Below are 16895 nucleotides of genomic sequence, written 5' to 3'. Positions count from 1 at the left end.
ACAGAGCTCATTAGCACATACAACAAGGTGCTCGGCTCCTCTGGGCTCACAGGTTAACTCAAAGTCAGTAACTGCGGAGGTGAATCTCACATGTCAAGCAGCTGTAAGCCTTTTTAAAAGTTATAAATATGACCAAATGGCTCTTACCCCTGTCAAAAACATATTAGAAGGCCTTAAACTTACTCCAGAGTTCATTAATCTAGTAGTTAATCTGGAATAATGATCTGCCAGAAAAAATGGAAAAAGCCATTCCTCTAACTAAAGCAACTGCCTCTTGTTCCTCTGGGACTGGGAAAGTCCACTGAAGCACATCATGGACTATTGCTCTTCTTGAGTTTATCTTTGGAAAGTGTTCTGATGTTTGCTTTTGACTCTTCCCACATATTTAAAAAAAAAAAAAAAGCAACATAATGGCTTAATCCAACTTCTCTTACTGATAGAATTAATTTATGCAAAAAGAGCCACACTTACAAAGTTTCTAACAATGTGCACAGACTAAATCTCAGAAATAGTTCTTAGAATGAGGTAAGGATAGCCAGGCATCGTGGGACATGCCTGTAGCCCCAGCTACTTGGGAGGCTGGGGTGGGAGGATCACTTGAGCCAGGAGGTCAAGGCTGCAGTGGGCCAAGACTGGGTCACTGCACTCCAGCCTGTGTGACAGAGCAAGACTGCCTCAAAAAACAAACAAACAAAAACAAAAAACTCATATTCTTGGACTAGGGGTTGTTGTTTAATATAAATAAATAAAATGGGGTAAGGCAGTGATTTATAGTTTACGTCATGTGGGCAGAAGGTATGAAATAAAGCGGAAGGAAGACGTGCAGATTTTTTTTGCAGCCACAGAACCTTGTATCATAGCATGCATATTGAATCTGAACACAGTTCGCTTCTGTGTTCCATCAAAATGGTACTCATTTTATTCTATGCCTTCAAGAGATAACACTACCCTGAGTACAGCCTCATTGAGTCCTAGGGCTGCCCTTCAGAGTGAGTCTGGGTGGAACCCACAGCACAGCCAACCCTACAGCAAATCCCAACTGTCTCTTCTCTTCTCCAGAGCTGGTCTAAAAGCACATTAGGCCTGAGATCCGGTTCTAGCTTGTCCACCATTTGCATGTAATGCTTTTTTTTAAGTGTTAACATAAATAAGCTTCTAGTTTTCAAAAAAGTCTGTGTACAAAGGACCATCTCCCAGCACACTATGCACTAGTAAGGCTATCATCATAGGAGGCTTTCTTTTTTAGCAAAGTAGAACATGCATAAAGAACAGATGATGTCATCTGGAGAAGCTGCTCCCACTGCCTGATCTCCATGGATGGAACCAGTTATTAAGATTCAAGAGAGCGGCGGGGCGTGGTGGCTCAAGCCTGTAATCCCAGCACTTTGGGAGGCCGAGACGGGCAGATCACGAGGTCAGGAGATTGAGACCATCCTGGCTAACACGGTGAAACCCTGTCTCTACTAAAAAATACAAAAAAAAAAAAAAAAAAAAAAAACAACTACAGGCGGGCGCCTGTAGTCCCAGCTACTTGGGAGGCTAAGGCAGGAGAATGGTGTGAACCTGGGAGGCGGAGCTTGCAGTAAGCTGAGATCCGGCCACTGCACTCCAGCCTGGGGGACAGAGCGAGACTCCGTCTCAAAAAAAAAAAAAAAAAAAAAGATTCAAGAGAGCTTGTCCAGGTTTCTTATTCTACTCCCAAGTAGACAAGAGTGTTCATAAATGGTTACCTCCTTGCTGAGGGCAAAGGTCCAGTGGTGCTTGCTATAGGACAGCTAAACTGACAGCAACGTGGCCCCAAGATGCAATGAGAGGGTAGAGAGATCCTGGGATCATCAGAACAGAAGAAGAGGCAAGAGCAACATACAAAAATTTTATTTGATGGGGCAAGATATTGAGGTTGGGTGGTTAATGATAGTTACTGTCCTCCCTTGCAGGCTGTGTGGCAGAATGAAAAGAGCAGGATTCTCTCCCCAGCCTCACTTGCTATTAGGCTGGATGACCTTGAGCAGTTTCCTCATGTGTAAAATAGGGATAATGATACCTACCTGCCTGGGGTGCTATGAAGATGAAAAGGACAACTTGTATAAGGTGCCTAATCTAATGCCTAACATTCAATAAATGTTAGCCTTCCATTCCACACTCTTTCCTTCTCCCACTCCCTCCCAACTGCTGCAACTCACATTTTCTCTTCTTCCATCTGGTCAAAATAACTTGGAAAACTTCACCTTGGTATACCCAAACACCACTGACCTCCACAGAGCCACCTACCATCAGTTCTCATGGTAACAGACCCAGAGGCTGAGTCAGCCTCTACAGCTTCCGTTCTCCCCATCAAAAGGACAAGTTTTCTCTGGAGGTTGTACAACTTTGATGAAAAAACTGTCACGGGAACAGGCAGTACAGAGAGAACATTTCACATGCTGTCTCAGGCATCAGAAAGTTGCTGTTTCATAGCCTTCAACATTGCAGGGGATGCTGCAGAGATTTCACAAAGGCTTTTGAGCCAAATGTGGCCTCTCATTAAAGCTATACTGGACATGAGCCTTCCTCTAATGAAACTGAGCATCAACACTGATAATCAGAAAACCATGGCCAGGTGTGGGTCCAACTCCTAACACTCCTAACACACCAGCTAGTCCCCACGGGAAGAAGGAAAGCAGGACACCACACAACGGTCATGTGGGGAGCCAGGGGTGAGGTGTAGAGAAAGGAAGAGCTGAAATAAGGTAAACTGGACAGAGTGGGTCATCCAAAATGCCTCTTCCTTCCTTTCCACTTCAGCTGGGCTTTTACATAACTTTGAGGTTATGAACTCCAGAGTATGTCACAGGTGTGTTCCTGTTTTCCCTCTTTAGATGAAAACACCAGGCAGAAATGGGTATAATTAGAATAGAAACAGTAAATATTGGAAATGGGGTAAAAATAGGGTTTTATAGCCAAACTGAGTTTTTAAAACTATTTGTATTTTATTTTCTCTTTAAGTTTTGTATATATTTGTATTTCCAGGCAGTTGTCAAGAATCAACGCACTGAACTGAGAACATCACATTCTCAAAGAACAGGTAATTTGTTAATATTTATATTGGACTTCACAGAGTTCAAAGCACTATCCCCCATGTGGGCAATTAGATCCTAATGATATCCCTATCAGGTAGTACAGGTATTAGTATCCCCACTTATATTTACCAGATGAGGAAATTGAGGCTAAAGGAAATCAAGTGATTTTTCCCCAAGGTCTTACAGCTAGTGAGAAAGAGTCAGGACACAGAGCCAAGTCTTCCCACACCAGGCTGCCCCTCAACAATTTTCCTGATTACACAGCACGGCAGTTCTTACCTTCCAGCTCTTCTTTTTCATAGTGAATGTTGAGAATTGTACTGGTCCCACCCTGATCCACCACAGCTTCTTCATCTGGTCTCTGTTTAAACACAAATAAGTAGTCACAGTAATACACATACCTCATTCAAATATACAAACCTTGTGTATGCCAGATCCTTTTGAGATACTTATGGGGAAAACACAATGATTTACATGCATTTTTACATCTGAACTTCACAATACCTTTTAGATGCAAATATGGCAGCCATTCTCTCTCTCATTTTATAAATGAGCAGACTGAGACTCAGAGAACATTAAGTAATGATGACGCAGGGTCACAAATGTCATACAAGGCAGAGCTAGGACTGAGCCTAGGTCTTTAAAAAAAAAAAAGAGAGAGAATGGGTCAACCAGGCTATATTGCAGTGATACAATCATAGCTCACTGCAGCCTTGAACTCCTGGGCTCGAGCAATTCTCCTACCTCGGCCTCCATAGCAGCTGGGATTATTAGGACATGTCATGAGCCCAGGTCTTATGGCTGTAAAACTCATGCCTTTTCCACCTCCGCACTCCATCTATACTTCTGTGTAACATGCTGGCATTTTGCAAGTGCTGTGAAGCAGGTTGTCCCATTTGCTGTAGATTGGTCTTCTTGGCCTCTTTGCAGCATTTGGGCCTGTTTACCACACGCTGTCCTTGAAATTCTCCATCCTGCTCCTCTTACCAGGCCTCCTCTGTCTCATCCTTAGGACTTTTCTTCCTCTAACCATAATTTCCAAGAAAGAGCTCTCTATTCTTTGTTTTCCTCACTTGAGACTTACAATTTCAACTGCAATCTGAAACTGTGGTTCAGTAATTGATAAGCCAGTAGGATGCCACACCTCAAGAACCATGTGTCTAAAACCCAACTAACTTTCCTTCCAAAACTAACACCCTGTGCTCATTTATTTATTCCTGCCAATGGCACCATCATTTATTAGCCTACAGGTGAAGTTTCAAAGTTACTTATTCATCCATTCCACATGTTTTGAGTGCCTACCATATGCCTTCAGGTAGCTAGTTCCCTTTTCTTACCAAGTCTTTCTTCCTTTGCAGTTTCTCTAAAAAATTAATTTTCTTCTCTAATCCACTCTTCCCTACATGCTCCAACCCTTTAAATCATATTCGGCAATTTTTTTTTTTTTTTTTTTAGTGGAACCACACCCACCTTCTTTACTTAGTGCTGCTCTCTCTTCCTGGAACTACCATTCTCTCCCTGTCACTCCCACCACCCGCCACCACCTCTGAGAATGATCAAAAAGATCATCCTCTCTTTGATCTCAGCCTCAACACACTTACTTGGAAGCCTTTCCTGATTACGCACCCCTACTTCCAAACTAAGCTAGGTTCCCCATTTATATACCCTCACAGCACACTGCAATTCTCTTAGTAATAAAATGTCTTGGCCGGGTGTGGTGGCTCACACCTGTAATCCCAACACTTTGGGAGGCCAAGGAAGGTGGATCACCTGAGGTCAGGAGTTCAAGACTGGCCTGACCAACATGGTGAAACCCCGTCTCTACTAAAAATAAGAAAATTATCTGGGTGTGGCGGTGCATGCCTATAGTCCCAGCTACTCAGGAGGCTGAGGCAGGAGAATCACTTGAACCGGGGAGGCAGAAGTTGCAGTGAGCTGATATCGCACCATTGTACTCCAGCATGGGCAACAGAGTGAGACTCTGTCTCGGAAAAAAAAAAAAAAAAAGTCTCCTCTGTTCCTTGAGGAAGGAACTACATCCATCTTCCTCGCCACTGTATCCTAGCATCCAGCACAGTCTTTTCACATAATAGGTGCTCAATAAATCTTTGTTAAAAGACCAAATACACAATTCTCAAAAGACAAACAAATAGTCAACAAATATATGAAAAAATGCTCAACGTCACTTATCATCAGGGAAATGCAAATCGAAACTACAATGAAGTATCATCTCACTCCAGTTAGGATGGCTATTATCAAAAAGACAAAATATAACAAATGCTGGCAAGGATGTGAAGAAGAAACAACCCTTATACACTGTTGGTGGGAATATAAACTAGTACAGCCACTGTGGAGAACAGTGGAGGTTCCTCAAAAAACTACAAATAGAACTACCATATAATCCAGTAATCTCACTACTGGGCATTTATCCAAAGGAAAGGAAATCACTACATTAAAGAGACATCTGCATCCCCATGTTTGTCGCAGCACTATTCATAATAGCCAAGATATGAAATCATTGTAGGTGTCCAACAACAGATTAATGGATAAAGAAAACGTGGCATTGCCGGGCGCGGTGGCTCAAGCCTGTAATCCCAGCACTTTGGGAGGCCGAGACAGGCAGATCACGAGGTCAGGAGATCGAGACCATCCTGGCTAACATGGTGAAACCCCGTCTCTACTAAAAAAATACAAAAAAACTAGCCAGGTGAGGTGGCGGGTGCCTGTAGTCCCAGCTACTGGGGAGGCTGAGGCAGGAGAATGGCGTGAACCCGGGAGGCGGAGCTTGCAGTGAGCTGAGATCCGGCCACCGCATTCCAGCCTGGGCAACAGAGCAAGACTCCATCTCAAAGAAAAAGAAAAAAGAAAATGTGGCATATATACACAATGGAATACTATTCAGCCATAAAAAGGATAAAATCCTGTCATTTGTGGCAATATGGATGGAACTGAAGGACATTATGTTAAGTGAAGTAAGCCAGGAACAGAAAGTTAAACACTGCATGTTCTTACTCATATGTGGAAGCTAAAAAAAAATTGATCTCATAGAAATAAGAAGTATAACAGAGAATATTAGAGACTGGGAAGGCAAGGGGGAAGAGGGTAGGGAGAGATTTGCTAAAGGATAAAAAATTACAACTGTATAGGAAGAATAAGTTCTAGTGTTCGATACTACAGTAGGATGACTATAATATAGAGTTTCAAACAGCTAGAAGGAAGATATTCAGTAACCTCAACACAAAGAAATAATAAATGTTTTAAATGATAGATATGCTAATTACTCTGATCTGATCACTATATATTAAATGTATTGAAACATCACTATGCACCCCAATGAATATGTACAATATTACTTAAATATTACTTGTCAGTTTCAAAATAAAATTTAAACGTTTTAAAAGAATGAATATAATGGCACCTATTCTATCAATACCCTGAATCACAAGACCCTGAATTATTTCAAAAAAACTCTTAGTTGATTTCCCTGGCAATCTATTTCCCTTCTCAAACCTGCAACTCCAGCCAAGCTGACTGATCCCGAGAACACTGTGCACATTCCCACCTTCATGCCTTTGCTCATATTGTCAGGTCATCTAGTCATCTAACATGCCACTTCCCCAAACTCTCCAGCACATTAAATCCCCACCTCTCCTGTATTAGTCTGTTTACGTTGCTTTAACGGAATACCTGAGACTGGGTAATTTACTAAGAAAATAGGTTTATCTTGGCTTACAGTTCTGCAGGCTGTACAGGAAGTGTGGTGCTAGCATCTGCTTCTGGTGAGAGAGTCAGGAAGCTCACGATCATGGCAGAAGGCAAAAGGGAAGCTGGCGTATAACATGGAAAGACGGGGGCAAGAGAGGGGAGGGCCCAGACTTTTAAACAATCAGATCTTGTGTGAACTCAGAGCAAGGACTCACTCATTACTGTGAGGATGGCACCAAGACATTCATGAGGCATCTGACCCCATGACTCAAACATCTCCCACCAGACCCCATCTGCAACATTGGGGGATTACATTTCAACATATTGGGTGGGGACAAATAGCCAAACAATATCACCTTCCTTCTAGATCCCCCTCAAGTTTCCAGCTTACTGTTCCAAAGTTACTATTTTGTAGTTATCATCTATGCTCCCAAATAAGACAACTCTGAACATAAGGCAATCCATTTTCCCAATGGGAAGATTCAAATACAGTTTTTGAGGCCAACTGGAATAAACAAATTTTTAGGGAAGTAAATAAAATAGTCTAATATCTACTTAGGATATTTTATTTATTAAATTAGCTTTATAGACACTTAAAATTATATATTATTACTACCATGGAAAAAAATCTCCAAGATATAATGTTAAGTTTAAAAAGCAAGATGGAGAAAACTGTATGATTTGCTACCTTTTATCTAAGAAAAGGTGTTGGAACATAAGTGTTTGCTTACATTTTAAAACAAATAGGCCGACCGCGGTGGCTCATGCCTATAATCTCAGCACTTTGGAAACCCAAGGCAGGTGGATTACTTGAGGTCAGGAGTTCAAGACCAGTCTTGCCAACATGGTGAAACCCCATCTCTACTAAAAATACAAAAATTAGCCGGGTATGGTGGTGCACGCCTATAATCCCAGCTACTTGGGAGGCTAAGGCAGGAGAATCGCTTGAACCTAGGAGGCAGAGGTTGCAGTGAGCCAAGATTACACCACTGCACTCCAGCCTGGATGACAGCACGAGACTCCATCTCAAATAAATAAATAAATAAATAAATAACAAATAAAAGAAGAAAAAGTCACAAAAGATTTTTTTAAATAGTTACCTAGAGAGGAAGGAGAGCATAAGATGCAAGAGACAAAGATAGAAGCTAGACTTTTTTGAATATACCTTATTTTGTAAATAATTTACATAATGTAAAATTAAAAATTTTAAAGTAATTCCCCAAAATCAAAAACAAAATGAAAACAAAGATCAACTTGATGGTATAAATTCCAAGAGAAATTAATCTAAGTAACATTAAAACATAATAAACTGACTGAACATCCTTAGTGGCATATACTCGAAGGACAAAGAAGAATTTTAAAAGATCCGAAACTGCTTTTTGGTTATCCTATTTTTGGTTGTAGTGCTGGTGTTGGTATTCTGAGGCTTGTTGTGTGTTGTGAGGTAAAACCAACAAGTAGCTATGTGAACTTATTCTGTCACTCCCAATGTGGCTAAGGACTGGGATTCTTGGCAAGGGAGAAAGGAGATACAGTTTTAAGACAAAAGGTAAATAAGAGCCATGCAGTCCTAAATTTGAATTGGAAGTATCAACAATAATACATAATGTGTTTTTATTTTTAATGTTTTTAAATTTACAAATTTATATTTGCTAGCTCTGCCCACTCAAAGGCTTAGAAAAAAATGATCGATCAGTAGCAATGAGTATAATTAGTACCTACATTATAGTCTCTTAAAACACCATTTTGTAATAAAAGGAATCAGAGCTCCTTGGAGAAACGGTTGGTCATAGGTCCCAGCCAGTAAATGTACAAGGTAAATCTAAAACATCTTATTATGTTAGATACTAAGGAAGCACTCAAAGACAACTAGGGTTGTGTCCTAAGGACTCAGGAGCCAATTTAAAGGGGTCTCTTGCCAAAAAATAGGACAATTTGAGCATCAATAGGGTAATGCCTGCAACAGATTGACCATGTCAATATGTTAAGATTGATGAGTTCACTTCACAAGGTCACTTTTATTTTATTTATTTATTTATTTATTTATTTATTTTTTAAATAGAGAGGTGGCAGAGTTGAGGGGGTCTCACTATGTTGCCCAGGCTGGTCTCAAACTCCTAAGCTCAAGTGATCTTCCTTCCTCAGCCTCCCAAAGTGCTAGGATTACAGGTGTGAGCCACCACACCTGGCCTCACACGGTCACTTTTAAAATTAACTAATTGGTCACATTTGGAGGATAACACTAATGAACCAACTCATTACTTTGAAAACTGGCAAATAATTTATCTGGTGTTTCCTAGATAAACTGTACCATAGAGTGGTACCACAGAGTAGATGAGAAAAGCTTCTCATTATGGAAGAGAATAAATGAAAAGGAAATGATGGAACAAAAGCATTTTGCAATCCCTAATGGATTGCACTGATTTTCAACAGCCACTAACATCACAAAGAAGAGACAATCAGATATTGTATGCCTCCTAATGGGAGACCATATCACCACCCATGAGGTAATCTTACCAAGTAAATTGTCCCTGAATCTGATCAAGCCTCTAAATCCAAATACCAGTTTACTGAAAGTACAATAAAATACAGTTCCTTGAAAAACAACACCATGGGAATACAATCAGCAAAATCCAGACTGTGTCCCCTCAAAAGTTCTAGAAGGATGGGTACTGTGTCTTATATTCATCAATATCTACCCAGCACCCAGTACAATGTCCAGCACATGGTAAGTATCCCATACATTTCAATGAATGTTTATTAGTTTTATAAACTCTTTCATAATTGATCAGATGTTTTCTCATAAAACTACATATAAAAATAATTATATATATGAATAATTATTCATTTTGGCTCCCCTACTGGTTTTTAATATCCAGAGGATAGGAATCAATTAATTATAATACTTGGTACTGTCTTCAGACACCTGACATAGCAGAGAACACAGTGGGAATCCAGAGGAACAGAGGGAGGGAGGGTACAAGAGATGATTGATTTCTTTAAAATTGTAGCTGCAAAATATAAAGAGCAAGGTCAATCATCTGAAAAATTCAGATTGAAAAACTTTCTTGCTGTTTGTTAGTTTCCTTAATTTAGATTGGTTAACCACAGCCTAAATTCACTGAATAATTGTTCATCCATTTTCTTTGTCTTGCCAAAGAAAACAGAGCCACTGTCAATAACCATTAGCGAAAGCATTTGAAAGGTCAGGCTTGAATGTGAATGTGTGGACTTTGTTTGAATCCTGGTTCAAATAAAGCAAGTATTTTTTTAAAAAAAAACTACAAGGTACTCACATAAATGTAAACAACTAAATGAAAATTTGATTATATTAGGAAACTATTTTTTCAGTATAATAATAATCTTGTGCGTTATGGCAGTTATGTCGTTTTTTTAAAGTCTTTAATCTTTAGGGCTACACACTGAAATTTTTACTCATGAAATAATATGTCTGAGATTTGGAGAATAGATGAACATAGACGAAACAAGATTGTGTGGCCAGGCTCTGCAACTGATGCCTATAACCCCAGAGCTTTAGAAGCTGAGGTGGGAGGATCGCTTGAGGCTAGGAGTTCGAGACCAGCCTGGGCAACATAGTGAAACCTCGTCCCTACAACAAATTCAAAAATTAGCTGGGTGTGGTGGTATGGGCCTGTAGTCCCAGCTACTCTGGAGGCTTAGGTGGAAGAATTGCTTGAGCCCAGGAGTTGGAGGCTCTAATGAGCTGTGTTTGCACCACCGAACTCCAGCATGGCTAACAGAGCAAGACCCTGTCTCAAAAAAAACAAAAAAAAAAACAAAAAAAACAGATGGTGTGTTCATTGTTGAAGCCAAGTCATGGGTACATGATGATTCACTATGCAAAAATCTCTCTACTTTGCTATATGCTTGAAATGTTCCATAAATTTCAGGCACATACAAAGTTTGTTTGAAATCATTAAAAATGAAAAGAAAGGAACATCAGGTCTCTTTGGTCTGTGCTTGCTGCAGATTCCTCACAAATTAGCTATTATTTCCTCTGATACTATCATTTATTTATGGCAAAAAATATCTCTCAATTGTGGTCCATGGATTTCTAGGGTGCTTGTAAATGGGCTTCAGAGGATCTGTGGGAATATGTGTGAATGTGCACTTTTCCTGGGAGGGGGTCCATAACTTTCCTCAGATTCTCAAAGGGGCTTGTGACTCAGAAAAGATTAGAATCATGAGAAACACATTATATAAGCTTAGGAGAAAAGGGAAAGGAAAAGAGAGGTGAGAGGAGGGGAGGACAGGGGAGGGGAGGGGAAGGGAGGGGAGGGGAGGGGGACGGAAAAAACCCTATTTCTGAGTATCCTCTTTTCTGAACTTCCTCTTAGTTCACTGATAATGACCCACTACGTAAATGTGAATTGACTTGAGTGCCTACCTCAAGGACTAGATAGATAAAAAGAACTAAGAAGGTTAAATACACATTAAAATGCTGAAATTGCAAAGCAAGCCTTGAGAGAGAAAGCATTGTTATGAGCCTTGAAAAATGAATGAATTATAACTGAGTAGCAGACCAGATTCTCACTTACAGTAAATGGAAATTAAAAGGCACGGGCAGAGCTGAGTCTTACACAATGGCCCCAGCTCCTGGAAGCAGCCACAGAGGTTACAGGGGACAGGGAAGGTGGGAAGCAGAGCCCACCTCAAGCTCTCTCTCTAACACACTTCCCCTGAGGCTCCTCTCTGGACCTGCATGGTGATGGACCTGCCCAAATGAATCCCACCTCCTTTCCTGCAGTAGGTCTCAGACTTTTTACCTCAAAGAACCCTTTCATCTTTTTCAGTGTTTTCACACAGTATATACAATACCATTCTACTTCACTCCCACTGCTAACCCTGCCAAGAGCCCCCCCAAAAAAGTCAAGTGTTTATTGAGTTCTAATACATTCAACCATTTAAAAATCAACAAATACAGAGATGATTTCCAGGGTTTGTTTGTCTGTTTTGAGACAGAGTCTCCCTCTGTCACCAGGCTGGAGAGTGCAGAGGCGCCAGCCATCTCAGCTCACTGCAACCTCCGTCTCCCGGGTTCAAGTAATTGTCCTGCTTCAGCCTCACGAGTAGCAAAAGTGCTGGTATTACAGGTGTGAGCCACCATGCCCAGCCATTTCCAGGGTTTCTAATCAGCAAATCAAGGTAATACACTTATATACCTCACATTGTGTTTTACATATATTGCCTCACTTAATCCTCAAAACAGTTCTAAATCAAGGCTAAGATCTCACAAAAGCTAAGTGGGATAAGAACTCTAATCAAGTCTGTGTTCCTTACTAACATTAGTAAGTCAGTACGCTAAGATTGCCAAAAGCAAAGAACCTGGCCATTTAGTCAGAGGGACTAATCAGGGATAATGCCCACAGTGAAGAATAGCTTAAGATCCACATTATTACTTTCTTAAATTGTTAGCGCTCCAGAATCCTGCACCCCAAACTGCCCTTTACTGACCAGACCTCCAATAGTTCTTCATCTCCTTATTCACTTCCATCTTCCTCTTTATCCAGCAGAGCCTCAGAATGCTGGCCCTTTGGAGAGCCCATCACCAAATCTGACCCATGGGTCCCCAACTCTCCAATGCCCTCAAATACTTTCTCACTGAATGAAAACACCCTATAGAAAAAAAAAAAAATCCACGAGGACTCATGCAGCTGTTCCGGACTTCCTCTTCTCAGTGGCCATGAGCTCCTGAATACCCATGTGCTTCCCACTCTAACTGTTCAGCAGCCTGCCAGGGGCTTAAAATTCCAAAACAGCTCTGGTTTTTCAGTGATTCTTTTGCTGAACCCCACTTGGAGTCACTCCTGTTCAGTATAGATTACTAGGTAGTACACTGTGATAGAGAGATTAATAGTCCTCTAAAGAGATGCACATCCTAATCCCTAGAGTTTGTGAATATGTTGCCTTATAATGGCAAAGAGGAATTAAGGTTGCAGACGGAGGTAAGGTTGCTAATCAGCTGTCTTACAAAAGGAGATCTTCCTAAATTATGAAAACCATTATGTAATCTCAATGTAATAATAAGGATCCTTAATGTGAAAGAGAGAGACAGAAGACTAGAGTCAGAGAAAAATCTGATGACAAAAGCAGGTTCTGAGAGATGCTATGTTTCTGGCTTTGGAGATGGAGGAAGGGAACTATGAGCCAAGGAATGCAGGCAGTCTCTAGAAGATGGCAAAGGCGAGGAAACATATTCTCTCCTAGAACTTCCAGAAAGAAACAGTTCCACCAACACTTTGATTTTAGTCCAGTGAGACCTGTATCAGATTTCTGAACTACAGAACTGTTAGATGATAAATTTGTGTTTTTTAAGCCACCAAATATGTGATAATTTGTTATGGCAGAAATTGAAAACCAATACATATATTATGACTTCCTGACTACCAAGACCAGGATCAGTAAACTTGTTACTACCTATGGGAAACAACCAACCTCTCCATTATCTAAGATCTGTTGCTGTTACCTGGCAGCAGATTTAGAATAGACACGATTGCTTTTCTGTGTCCTGATTACTACCATGACCCTGTCTACCCTTGCCAAGGCAAACCATGAGCTAAGACAATTACCTACAGATTTTGAAGGAAGTAAATTTGCAGTCTGAATTGTCCCCAATTCTCTGCTCAAGTCTCTGCTTGGCAAGTCTGCCCACATCTCTCCTACTGAAGCTCCCAGCAGATCTGGGAAAACCAAATAAAAAGAATGCTCACAGGTTCCCCAATTCTCACATATGGAAAGAATACCTAGTATGTGTGAGGAGAGGGTGGAGGGGTATGTGCAATGTAGTGAGAAGAGAAACTGCTATCTACAGTTGATATTTTTATTCAATAATATGAGCAAATATTTACTGATTCCTTACCATAAACTGACTATAACCCTCAGAAAAGTTGACCCACTCCCTCAGCAAATATTTGCTGAGCTCCAACATGTGCCACAGTCACTGGGCACTAGAATCCAGCTCTCCTTCAGAACTCTTGTCTTAGAGCTTTTTCAGGTTCATCGTAAGACATGGGGTGTGACTCTACTCCCATCAGCCATGTTTCTCAATTATCACCCACTTACCAGGGGTTATTATTCTGAAGATTTCTGCAAAATTTTCCATTCTGAGCGGACCTGATCCACATAAATTGCCCAAATTCACATGCTTCCTCATCTACCACTTTCACTCTCCCTGAACTTTCCTTCAGTCCCCAGCACCACTTGGCTCAAATGCTGAGGATTCCAACCTCACCAGTTTTCTCTTTCAACACCTCCTTCTGCTTGTTCTGAAAGTGCTTATCAGGAGAACTGTGAAGCTACCAGGTGTCCCCAGTTCCAGTCCAAAGTAGGGGCTTTCCTTAAAGCTTTCTGACTTCCTTCCTCCATTACTACCCCCTATTAAAAGCTCATTGACTCTTAAAATTTCAATAACCGGCTGGGCGTGGTGGTGATGCCTATAATCCCAGCACTTCAGGAGGCCAAGGGGCGGAGTTCATTTGAGAACAGGGATTTTGAGACCAGCCTGGACAACATAGTGAGACTCTGTCTCTATAAAAATAAAAAAATAATAAAAAATAAAAAGCTGGGCATAGTGTTTCATGTCTGTAGTTCCAACTACTAGAGAGCCTGAGGTGGAAGGATCACTTGAGCCCAGGAGGTCAAGGCTGCAGTGAGCTGAGATCATGCCACTGCACTCCAGCCTGGGCAACAGAGTGAGACCCTGTCTCAAAAATAAATAAAAATTTCATAACCACGTTCAGAGATCTCATGGAAATGACGACTAATGTAGGTCTTCATTAACTCATCCTGAATTACACCAATGGCCTCCTAGCTGGCCTCCCTCGTTGCAGTCTCTTCCCATCCTGTCTTCCCAAACACTTAGTAAGTGCTTATTCAGGGCAGGTACTGATTCAGGCACCAAAGACACAACCACAGTAACGCACAGTGACTAAAGGCACATCCTTTGGAGAGATGCAGTCCTGGGTCTGGCAGGGCCACAAGCAACTCTGACACTTAGAATTACTTAACCTCTCTATGCCGGGCCGGGTGGCTCATGCCTGTAATCCCAGCACTTTGGGAGGCCAAGGCAGGTGGATCACCTGAGGTCAGGAGTTTGAGACCAGCCAGGCCAACATGGTGAGACCCCATCTCTACTAAAAATACAAAAAATTAGCCACGGGTGGTGGCAGGCACCTGTAATCCCAGCTACTCGGGAGACTGAGGCAGGAGAATCGCTTGAACCTGGGAAGTGGAGGGTGCAGTGAACTGAGATCGCGCCACTGCACTCCAGCCTGGGCAACAAGAGTGAAACTCCATCTCAAAAAAAAAAAAAAATTAAAAAAAAGAATTACTTAACCTCTCTGTTATCTTTGCTTTCTCATTTGGAAAAGATAATAAAGTTGCATAATTCTCAGGGTTAAAGAGAGCATTAAGTGAGATAATGCATGGAAAACACTTAGCATAGTGCCTGGCACAAGGCAAGCACTCAATAAAAGTTACCAGTGACAGTAAATGGAGCTGCCAGGTGAGCAGCAGAGATGAATATGTATATTCCACAAGTAAGTGTTCGTGGAAGATAGCACTTGGTAGGTGTTGTGAGCAGAGGGAGTGAGTGATGAATATAATATAATGATATGGAGCCAGACCTTGAAGGTTAAAATGGAATATTCTAGGCGGAGAGGAGGGGAAAGATTTTCCAGCTTCAATGCCTGAGCAAAGACACAACACAGAGGGAAGAGACGTTGTGTAATGAAGTCATGGCCATCTGTCACTCTGTGCCAATCCTGACTAGACCTTGAGCTCCTTAAGGGGAGGCATCTGGCTCTGGATACCGGAGAGCTGCTCATTCACATATGCGATTGAGCACCAATTTTATACCAGGCACTGTGCTAGGTGACAAGATTTTCTGCTTGTCCCCTGCCCTCAAGAAGCTCCTAACTGAAATCATAATAAACAAGAAACCAAAAGAAGAACAGTTCAGTTGTTATAACAAGTCATATGTTATAAGAAAATAAAACAGGATCATCTTAAAGAGAGTGACTGGGATGAAGGTTCAGAGAAAGCCACTCTGAGGAAGTGACATTCCAGTTGAATCATGAGAGGACCTGGGTAAAACAGCATCCTGGGCAGAGGGAATGACAGGAACAAAGGTCCTGAAGTATGCAAGACTCACTGTATTGAAGAAACAGAAAGCCAGAGGAGGTGCAAGAAAGAGAGTGGAGGAGAGGCAGCCCTGGGAGGGTGGACAAGAGCCTGATTGTATTCAGGCTTGGTAGGCCATGATAAAGAGTTTGGATTTTATTCTAAAATGCACCAGGAAGCCACTGAAGGGTTTCAAGATAAGACGTGACATGATCTGATTTGTGTTTTTAAAAGCTCCCTGCGGCTGCCATGTGGAGAGTGGTCTTATAGAAGGGCAAGAAAGAAAGCAGAGGGAACTGTTAGAAGGCTAGGGCAGTAGCTCACATCTTCGAAAACAGCGCAGCCTTATGATATTTAGAGGTGATGTCTGGAACCTCTCTATTTACATCAAGTTACACAATCTGCTCACTTTACAAGGCCCATCTCCACACAGACTAATTGGCACACAGAAAGTTTAACTGGTCATTGCCAATCAGTTGACTGTCTCTCCCCCGAGTCATCCCCATCTCCCTTCCTCCTTCTACCCTCATTCTCTTTTCCTCCCTATCTCTCAAGTTCCCATTTGTCTATATTACATGACTCCAGCCTTCATGAGGTCCTACTGTTCCCATTGTATTCCTTTTCTTCTCCTCACCCTACCACCCATGAAAGTTTCACAAACTAGATATAAAGGAGATACTTTCTATCCTACTCCAGATCTATCCTACTCACAGAACACTAACAGAAACCTAAGGATCATGATGCCCTCAATAATACAACCTGTTAACATTCTGCATGTTAAGGACACTGTATCCTCACATCCCTTCCAACCTATTCTCCCCACTGCAGCCAAAGAAATCTTTCTTTTTTTTTTTTTTTTTTTTGAGATGGAGTCTTGCTCTGTCACCCGGGCTGGAGTGCAGTGGCCGGATCTCAGCTCACTGCAAGCTCCTCCTCTCGGGTTCATGCCATTCTCCTGCCTCAGCCTCCCGAGTAGCTGGGACTACAGGC

General features: G+C 41.6%; 1 protein-coding gene across 1 annotated transcript in view; it reads right to left on the bottom strand.

Moving 5' to 3' along the window:
• The window catches only part of SLC4A8 (solute carrier family 4 member 8), a 90690-nt gene that overhangs the window by 70663 nt on the left and 3132 nt on the right, over positions 1–16895 (bottom strand). The window contains exon 2 of the mRNA XM_023211082.3: positions 3339–3420. Within this exon, the coding sequence (XP_023066850.1) occupies positions 3339–3420 (82 nt within the window). The remainder of the gene's footprint in view (positions 1–3338; positions 3421–16895) is intronic.

Source organism: Piliocolobus tephrosceles, chromosome 10 (assembly GCF_002776525.5).
Source record: "Piliocolobus tephrosceles isolate RC106 chromosome 10, ASM277652v3, whole genome shotgun sequence".
In the NCBI taxonomy this organism is placed as follows: domain Eukaryota; kingdom Metazoa; phylum Chordata; class Mammalia; order Primates; family Cercopithecidae; genus Piliocolobus; species Piliocolobus tephrosceles.
Note: the sequence above shows the minus strand (reverse complement) of the source record. Positions and strands in the feature narration are given on the sequence as shown.